This window comes from Oncorhynchus nerka, linkage group LG15, assembly GCF_034236695.1.
Source record: "Oncorhynchus nerka isolate Pitt River linkage group LG15, Oner_Uvic_2.0, whole genome shotgun sequence".
In the NCBI taxonomy this organism is placed as follows: domain Eukaryota; kingdom Metazoa; phylum Chordata; class Actinopteri; order Salmoniformes; family Salmonidae; genus Oncorhynchus; species Oncorhynchus nerka.
In genome coordinates, this window is record NC_088410.1 from 95,008,753 (window position 1) to 95,018,752 (window position 10,000).

Consider the following 10,000-nt stretch of genomic DNA (forward strand, 5'->3'; position numbering starts at 1 on the left):
GACAGAGGACAGAGGGAGAGAGGGAGACAGAGGACAGATGGAGAGAGGGAGACAGAGGACAGAGGGAGACAGAGACAGAGGACAGAGGGAGACAGAGACAGAGGACAGAGGGAGACAGAGGACAGAGGTAGAGAGGGAGACAGAGGACAGAGGGAGAAAGAGACAGAGGACAGAGGGAGAGAGGGAGACAGAGGACAGAGGGAGACAGAGGACAGAGGTAGAGAGGGAGACAGAGACAGAGGACAGAGGGAGACAGAGACAGAGGGAGACAGAGACAGAGGACAGAGGGAGACAGAGACAGAGGACAGAGGGAGAGAGGGAGACAGAGACAGAGGACAGAGGGAGACAAAGACAGAGGACAGAGGGAGACAGAGGACAGAGGACAGAGGGAGAGAGGGAGACAGAGGACAGAGGGAGAGAGGGAGACAGAGGACAGGGGGAGACAGAGACAGAGGACAGAGGTAGAGAGGGAGACAGAGGACAGAGGGAGACAGAGGACAGAGGGAGACAGAGACAGAGGACAGAGGACAGAGGGAGACAGAGGACAGAGGGAGACAGAGGACAGAGGGAGACAGAGACAGAGGACAGAGGACAGAGGGAGAGAGGGAGACAGAGGACAGAGGGAGACAGAGGACAGAGGGAGACAGAGACAGAGGACAGAGGGAGACAGAGGACAGAGGGAGACAGAGACAGAGGGAGACAGAGGACAGAGGGAGACAGAGACAGAGGACAGAGGGAGACAGAGACAGAGGACAGAGGGAGACAGAGACAGAGGACAGAGGGAGACAGAGACAGAGGACAGAGGGAGAGAGGGAGACAGAGGACAGAGGGAGAGAGGGAGACAGAGGACAGAGGGAGAGAGGGAGAGAGGGAGACAGAGACAGAGGGAGAGATGGAGAGAGCGAGACAGAGGACAGAGGGAGAGAGGGAGACAGAGACAGAGGACAGAGGGAGACAGAGGAGAGAGGTAGAGAGGGAGACAGAGACAGAGGACAGAGGGAGAGAGGGAGAGAGGGAGAGAGGGAGAGAGGTAGAGAGGGAGACAGAGACAGAGGACAGAGGGAGAGAGGGAGACAGGACAGAGGGAGACAGAGGACAGAGGGAGAGAGGGAGAGATGGACAGAGGGAGAGAGGGAGACAGAGACAGAGGGAGAGATGGAGAGAGGGAGACAGAGACAGAGGACAGAGGGAGACAGAGGACAGAGGGAGACAGGACAGAGGGAGACAGAGGACAGAGGGAGAGAGGGAGAGATGGACAGAGGGAGAGAGGGAGACAGAGACAGAGGACAGAGGGAGACAGAGGACAGAGGGAGAGAGGGAGAGATGGAGAGAGGGAGAGAGGGAGAGAGGGAGACAGAGACAGAGGACAGAGGGAGAGAGGGAGAGAGGGAGACAGAGACAGAGGACAGAGGGAGAGAGGGAGAGAGGGAGACAGAGACAGAGGACAGAGGGAGAGAGGGAGAGAGGGAGAGAGGGAGACAGAGACAGAGGACAGAGGGAGACAGAGGGAGAGAGGTAGAGAGGGAGACAGAGACAGAGGACAGAGGGAGAGAGGGAGAGAGGGAGAGAGGGAGAGAGGTAGAGAGGGAGACAGAGACAGAGGACAGAGGGAGAGAGGGAGAGAGGTAGAGAGGGAGACAGAGACAGAGGACAGAGGGAGAGAGGGAGAGAGGTAGAGAGGGAGACAGAGACAGAGGACAGAGGGAGAGAGGGAGACAGAGACAGAGGAGAGGTTGTCTGGTATACTCACAGCGGATCCTTTAGATCCTCCAATACCATCCGTACCAGGGTTACCCTGTGGGGAAGGACAGAGGAAGAACATCCTTTCACATGGCCATATCTTATAGTATAATACTTAAGGTTATAGTTCAATCAGGAAAAGCCCTAGTCATGTGACTTGGAACACTAACACACAGGTTTATGGGGACACTCATGGGGACTGTTTAGGGACACTTATGTGGGGACACTGTTTTACAGGGACACTGTTTTATGGGGCCACTTTTTTTGTGGGGACACTTTTTATGGGGACACTGTTTTGTGGGGACACTTTTTACGGGGACACTTTTTTGGGGACACTCACAGATGCGCCGGCGGGTCCGGGAGATCCAGGGGTTCCTGACTCTCCACGGGGTCCCTGAGCGCCCTCAGGTCCACGAGCACCGGTGGGGCCAGCTTCTCCCTGGAGAGAGACAATCAATCAATAATACAACACTTCAATCAATCAATCAATCAATCAATCAATCAATCAATCAATCAATCAATCAATCAATCAAATGAACAACCAATCGATTATTAATCTATCAATTATTCAATAATCCAATAAATCATTAAATCAATCAATCACACAAACAACCAATCGATCAATTAATCTATGAATTAATCAATAATCAAATAAATCATTAAATCAATCAATCACACAAACAACCAATCGATCAATTAATCTATGAATGAATCAATAATCAGTCAGTCAGTCATTAGCATCATTGCAGTAAAGAGTCTCTTTTGAGCAAATTGACGATTCTGTTTGATTGGTTATGGATTTGCACGATGTCAAATAAACAACGTTTATTTAAGTTTTCAAATCTTGTCAAAGCTTAAGTCAGAAGTGTTTAATCTTAATTGAAAAACCAAGTAGGTCATTTCCATATAAGGACTGTATAAAGTCTCGGTATGAAGAGTAAAAGTGTTACAGCAACATTGGCTGCATTTGAATAAACAGAAGAAACCCTACTTTTGGCAAAATGACTGGTCTGACAAAACAGAACGAGGACATTTATCCTGACTAAATATTGTCAGACAAGGCTTCGACCAATCATAGCGCAGCGTAGTGAGGTCACAGCCTTTGGGAAACTGGGTGAATGAAATGAATGAAATTCCTAACTGTTGTTACCATGGTGTTTTGACTTAGTAGGATGACATAACATAAGTGGCATGTGTACAAGCGGTGGTGGAGAGATTGGTATTTTTGGGATGTCGTCCATAATGTTTGTTTTTTTAGGGTTCAGCTTTATTATTGCAGATAGATGGTGGTTCAATCACTGTATCTGTCTGCATCATTTCCAATCCGCCATATTTTAGATATTTCATATGCATACATACATATATATACATTTAAAAAATATATATTTTCCTTTATGATTTTCCCCTAACCCTGCCACCCCTCCCCTCCCCTAACCCTACCTCCCCCCTAACCCTGCCACCCATCCCCTCCCCTAACCGTACCACCCTCTACCCTCCCCTAACCCTACCACCTCCCCTCCCTAACCCTACCACCCTCCTCCCTAACCCTACCTCCTCTCCTAACCCTACCACCCTCCCCTCCCCTAACCCTACCACCTCCTCCCCTAACCCTACCACCCTCCTCCCCTAACCTCTGCACCCCTCCCCCTAACCCTACCACCCTCCCTCCCCTTAACCCTACCACCCTCCTCCCTAACCCTACCACCCCTCCCCTCCCCTAACCCTACCACTCCTCCCCTAACCCTACCACCCTCCCCTAACCCTACCACCCCTCCTCCCCTAACCCTACCACCCCTCCCCTCCCCTAACCCTACCACCCCTCCTCCCTAACCCTACCACCCCTCCCTCAACCCCTCCTCTCCCTAACCCTACCACCCCTCCTCCCCTAACCCTACCCCCTCCCCCTCTGTCTCTGAAGACCACCCCTCCCAACCCTACCACCCCCTCCCCAACCCTACCACCCCTCCCCTAACCCTACCACCCCTCCCCTCTGTCTCTGAAGACCACCCCTTTTATTTTCTATTTGACATATATTTCTTAACTGTGCTGTTTAACAACATTTTTGAACATATATACATTTTAAGGACAAAGTATATTTTACATGAGTTTTTCTTGTTGTTATTAGTCCCACCCTTCAGTAGTCCATGATGTTTCTGTCCCTGCCTGATAGTCTAGGGCAGGGAGAGCCATGGGCTGGCTGTACATGGGCAGGGAGAGCCATGGGCTGGCTGTACATGGGCAGGAAGAGCCATGGGCTGGCTGTACATGGGCAGGGAGAGCCATGGGCTGGCTGTACATGGGCAGGAAGAGCCATGGGCTGGCTGTACATGGGCAGGGAGAGCCATGGGTTGGCTGTACATGGGCAGGAAGAGCCATGGGTTGGCTGTACATGGACAGGGAGAGCCATGGGTTGGCTGTACATGGGCAGGGAGAGCCATGGGCTGGCTGTACATGGGCAGGAAGAGCCATGGGTTGGCTGTACATGGACAGGGAGAGCCATGGGTTGGCTGTACATGGACAGGGAGAGCCATGGGCTGGCTGTACATGGGCAGGGAGAGCCATGGGCTGGCTGTACATGGGCAGGGAGAGCCATGGTCTGGCTGTACATGGACAGGGAGAGCCATGGGCTGGCTGTACATGGGCAGGGAGAGCCATGGGCTGGCTGTACATGGGCAGGGAGAGCCATGGGCTGGCTGTACATGGACAGGGAGAGCCATGGGCTGGCTGTACATGGGCTTCTGTCCCTGCCTGATAGTCTAGGGGAGAGCCATGGGCTGGCTGTACATGGGCAGGGAGAGCCATGGGCTGGCTGTACATGGACAGGGAGAGCCATGGGTTGGCTGTACATGGGTTGGCTGTACATGGGCAGGGAGAGCCATGGGTTGGCTGTACATGGGCAGGGAGAGCCATGGGCTGGCTGTACATGGACAGGGAGAGCCATGGGCTGGCTGTACATGGTCAGGGAGAGCCATGGGTTGGCTGTACATGGGCAGGGAGAGCCATGGGCTGGCTGTACATGGGCTTCTGTCCCTGCCTGATAGTCTAGGGGAGAGCCATGGGCTGGCTGTACATGGGCAGGGAGAGCCATGGGCTGGCTGTACATGGACAGGGAGAGCCATGGGTTGGCTGTACATGGGCAGGAAGAGCCATGGGCTGGCTGTACATGGGCAGGGAGAGCCATGGGCTGGCTGTACATGGGCAGGAAGAGCCATGGGCTGGCTGTACATGGGCAGGGAGAGCCATGGGTTGGCTGTACATGGGCAGGAAGAGCCATGGGTTGGCTGTACATGGACAGGGAGAGCCATGGGTTGGCTGTACATGGACAGGGAGAGCCATGGGCTGGCTGTACATGGGCAGGAAGAGCCATGGGCTGGCTGTACATGGGCAGGGAGAGCCATGGGTTGGCTGTACATGGGCAGGGAGAGCCATGGGCTGGCTGTACATGGGCAGGAAGAGCCATGGGTTGGCTGTACATGGACAGGGAGAGCCATGGGTTGGCTGTACATGGACAGGGAGAGCCATGGGCTGGCTGTACATGGGCAGGGAGAGCCATGGGCTGGCTGTACATGGGCAGGGAGAGCCATGGTCTGGCTGTACATGGACAGGGAGAGCCATGGGCTGGCTGTACATGGGCAGGGAGAGCCATGGGCTGGCTGTACATGGGCAGGGAGAGCCATGGGCTGGCTGTACATGGACAGGGAGAGCCATGGGCTGGCTGTACATGGGCTTCTGTCCCTGCCTGATAGTCTAGGGGAGAGCCATGGGCTGGCTGTACATGGGCAGGGAGAGCCATGGGCTGGCTGTACATGGACAGGGAGAGCCATGGGTTGGCTGTACATGGGTTGGCTGTACATGGGCAGGGAGAGCCATGGGTTGGCTGTACATGGGCAGGGAGAGCCATGGGCTGGCTGTACATGGACAGGGAGAGCCATGGGCTGGCTGTACATGGTCAGGGAGAGCCATGGGTTGGCTGTACATGGGCAGGGAGAGCCATGGGCTGGCTGTACATGGGCTTCTGTCCCTGCCTGATAGTCTAGGGGAGAGCCATGGGCTGGCTGTACATGGGCAGGAGAGCCATGGGCTGGCTGTACATGGACAGGAGAGCCATGGGTTGGCTGTACATGGGTTGGCTGTACATGGGCAGGGAGAGCCATGGGTTGGCTGTACATGGGCAGGGAGAGCCATGGGCTGGCTGTACATGGACAGGGAGAGCCATGGGCTGGCTGTACATGGGCAGGGAGAGCCATGGGCTGGCTGTACATGGGCAGGGAGAGCCATGGGTTGGCTGTACATGGGCAGGGAGAGCCATGGGCTGGCTGTACATGGGCTGGCTGTACATGGGTTGGCTGTACATGGGCAGGGAGAGCCATGGGTTGGCTGTACATGGGCAGGGAGAGCCATGGGTTGGCTGTACATGGGCAGGGAGAGCCATGGGCTGGCTGTACATGGGCAGGAAGAGCCATGGGCTGGCTGTACATGGGCTGGCTGTACATGGGCTGGCTGTACATGGGCTGGCTGTACATGGGCAGGGAGAGCCATGGGTTGGCTGTACATGGGCAGGGAGAGCCATGGGCTGGCTGTACATGGACAGGGAGAGCCATGGGCTGGCTGTACATGGGCAGGGAGAGCCATGGGCTGGCTGTACATGGGCAGGGAGAGCCATGGGTTGGCTGTACATGGGCAGGGAGAGCCATGGGCTGGCTGTACATGGGCTGGCTGTACATGGGTTGGCTGTACATGGGCAGGGAGAGCCATGGGTTGGCTGTACATGGGCAGGGAGAGCCATGGGTTGGCTGTACATGGGCAGGGAGAGCCATGGGCTGGCTGTACATGGGCAGGAAGAGCCATGGGCTGGCTGTACATGGGCTGGCTGTACATGGGCTGGCTGTACATGGGCTGGGAGAGCCATGGGCTGGCTGTACATGGGCAGGGAGAGCCATGGGTTGGCTGTACATGGGCAGGAAGAGCCATGGGTTGGCTGTACATGGGCAGGGAGAGCCATGGGTTGGCTGTACATGGGCAGGGAGAGCCATGGGCTGGCTGTACATGGGCTGGGAGAGCCATGGGCTGGCTGTACATGGGCACGCAGGGAACAATTAAATATGCCTTTCTCACACACACACACACACACACACACACACACACACACACACACACACACACACACACACACACACACACACACACACACACACACACACACACACACACACACACACACACACACACACACACACACACACACACACACACACACACACAGCTCCCGGATCCTTTGGCATCTATCTCTAGTCACGAAGCAGTTTGTCCAAGACCTTCTCTTCTCACAGGGGTTTTGGTTTGTAAATATGCTCAGGACAGGGTGTCCTTTATAGAGTTGAGATAGAGCCTCTGTCTCTGGTTATAATGGGGTTAAAGGTCATGAAGTTATTCACATCATTAGGGTTGCAGAGGGAGGGTATATTACTGGAAACTTTCAAGGTTTACTTTTAGAATCTTTCAAGGTTTACTTTTAGAATCTTTCAAGGTTTTTATGTAATTTATCACAAGATATCTAGTGGCCATTTTGGGTCCTTCAGATTATAACTAGGGCCCTCTGTGTGGTCTTACCAAACATATAATATATTAAATTATGAAATAATATTATTTTTTTTGTTAAGAAAAAAAAAGCTGTAAAACATTTTTCAAAATATAAACCATCAACTTAGTCAATATGGTGTGTTTTTTTTTTTACACTCTTTTACACTTGTTTAGTATGTCAACATGTATTTGTTGTCAATGTCTCGGTGTCAAAATGGTGGCAGTTGTGAAAAAAGTAAATTGTTGTAAAAGTTGAAGAATTCATTTAAAATAATGCCATTGTTGATTAGATGCTTTTTTCATTAGTTTATTTATCTATTGAACCATATGGTTTGTCTACTATAAACTTCTGGACAATATGGACACAGATATATATTTAAAAAATAGATTTATGTGTGAATACATGTTTTTAATGTTATTCAAGTATACATTACCAAAGTTACAATAGACGGACATACATTTTCTGTTATTTACCAAAATTACTGAAGTTTCCAGTAACTTTGGTAAGCTACCAGTAGCTCTGCAACCCTAGTCCTATAGCTGAATCCTTAAATGATTTCCCTGACTGGGAGAGACTGGGACGGACGACAGATGAAAGTGAAACCTGCAGTACAGCATGGGATCGTTAGACTTCAGGCAGCGCGCACACACACACACACACACACACACACACACACACACACTAGTTATCGTTCAGAAGGAATGAATCAAATCAGTCCCAAGTGGAGAGAGAGAGAGAGAGAGAGAGAGAGAGAGAGAGAGAGAGAGAGAGAGAGAAAAAACAACAACAACACACCTCCCGAACCACAAACCTCTCAAATATTCCACCCAGATGAAGGAAAATAGATTTTATTTTTAGAGCACTTCTCCGGTTTCACCACTTTCACTCTTTTCTCAACTTTTTCTTTCAAATTCTTTCTGAGCTAGAGAGAGAGAGAGAGAAAGAGAGAGAGAGAGAGAGAGAGAGAGAGAGAGAGAGAGAGTGAGAGAGAGAGAGAGAGAGAGAGAGAGAGGGAGAGAGAGAGAGAGAGTGAGTGGGGGAAGGGAGAAGATCAGTGACATACCTTTGAACCTGGAGAGCCGGGGAAGCCTGGAGCACCAGAAGGACCGACTGGGCCCTATAGAGAGAGAAGTGTGGAGAGAGGGGAGGGGGAGAGGTGAGGAGCGTGGGCAGGGAGGGGAGGGAAAGGAAGGGAGGGGCAGAAGAGAGGGAAGAGAAGGGAGTGAGTCAACAGACACTGCTGCCACCTCAAGGTCCTCCAGGTGTATTGTAGTCACATTTCTGATGAAACGTTTCGGGCTGGGTTTCCTGGACACAGATTAAACCCAGCGGTAGATTAAAAAGCACTTTTAATAAATACTTGAATTGTGTATGCTTTTTAGTCTAGGACTACACAATCTTTAATGATTCGGCAGGGTAGCCGAGTGGTTAGAGCATTGGACTAGTAACCAGAACGTTGCAAGTTCGAACTCCTGAGCTGACAAGGTACAAATCTGTTGTTCTGCCCCTGAACAGGCAGTTGCTAGGCTGTCATTGTAAATAAGAAATTCTTCTTAACTGACTTTCCTAGTTAAATAAAAAAAATATATATATTAATTTCATATTTTACTAGGCAAGTCAGTTAAGAACAAATTCTTATTTTCAATGACGGCCTAGGAACAGTGGGTTAACTGCCTGTTCAGGGGAAGAATGACAGATTTTTACCTTGTCAGCTCGGGGGTTTGAACTTGCAACCTTTTTGGTTACAAGTCCAACGCTCTAACCACTAGGCAACCCTGCCGCCCCTCCACTCTAACCACTAGGCTACCCTGCCACCCCTACACTCTAACCACTAGGCTACCCTGCCACCTCTACACTCTAACCACTAGGCTACCCTGCCACCCCTACACTCTAACCACTAGGCTACCCTGCCACCTCTACACTCTAACCACTAGGCTACCCTGCCACCCCTACACTCTAACCACTAGGCTACCCTGCCACCCCTACACTGTAACCACTAGGCTACCCTGCCACCTCTACACTCTAACCACTAGGCTACCCTGCCACCTCTACACTCTAACCACTAGGCTACCCTGCCACCTCTACACTCTAACCACTAGGCTACCCTGCCACCTCTACACTCTAACCACTAGGCTACCCTGCCACCCCTACACTCTAACCACTAGGCTACCTGCCACCCCTCCACTCTAACCACTAGGCTACCTGCCACCCCTCCACTCTAACCACTAGGCTACCCTGCCGCCTCTCCACTCTAACCACTAGGCTACCTGCCACCCCTCCACTCTAACCACTAGGCTACCTGCCACCCCTCCACTCTAACCACTAGGCTACCTGCCACCCCTCCACTCTAACCACTAGGCTACCTGCCACCCCTCCACTCTAACCACTAGGCTACCTGCCACCCCTCCACTCTAACCACTAGGCTACCTGCCACCCCTCCACTCTAACCACTAGGCTACCTGCCACCCCTCCACTATAACCACTAGGCTACCTGCCATATATACTGAGTTGCATCCCCTTTTGCCCTCAGAACAGCCTCAATTCATCAAGGTGTGGAAAGCGTTCTACAAAGATGCTGGCCCATGTTGACTCCAATGCTTCCCACTTTTGTGTCAAGTTTTCTGGATGTCCTTTGGGTAGTAGACCATTCTTGATACACACAGGAAACTGTTGAGTTTG

General features: G+C 51.9%; 1 protein-coding gene across 1 annotated transcript in view; it reads right to left on the reverse strand.

Annotated features, from left to right (window-relative positions):
• The window catches only part of LOC115142366 (collagen alpha-1(II) chain-like), a 124,220-nt gene that overhangs the window by 58,611 nt on the left and 55,609 nt on the right, over positions 1-10,000 (reverse strand). The window contains exons 18-20 of the mRNA XM_065002068.1: positions 8,385-8,438; positions 2,081-2,179; positions 1,751-1,795 (exon numbers count right to left, since the gene is read on the reverse strand). Of these exons, the coding sequence (XP_064858140.1) occupies positions 1,751-1,795; positions 2,081-2,179; positions 8,385-8,438 (198 nt within the window). The remainder of the gene's footprint in view (positions 1-1,750; positions 1,796-2,080; positions 2,180-8,384; positions 8,439-10,000) is intronic.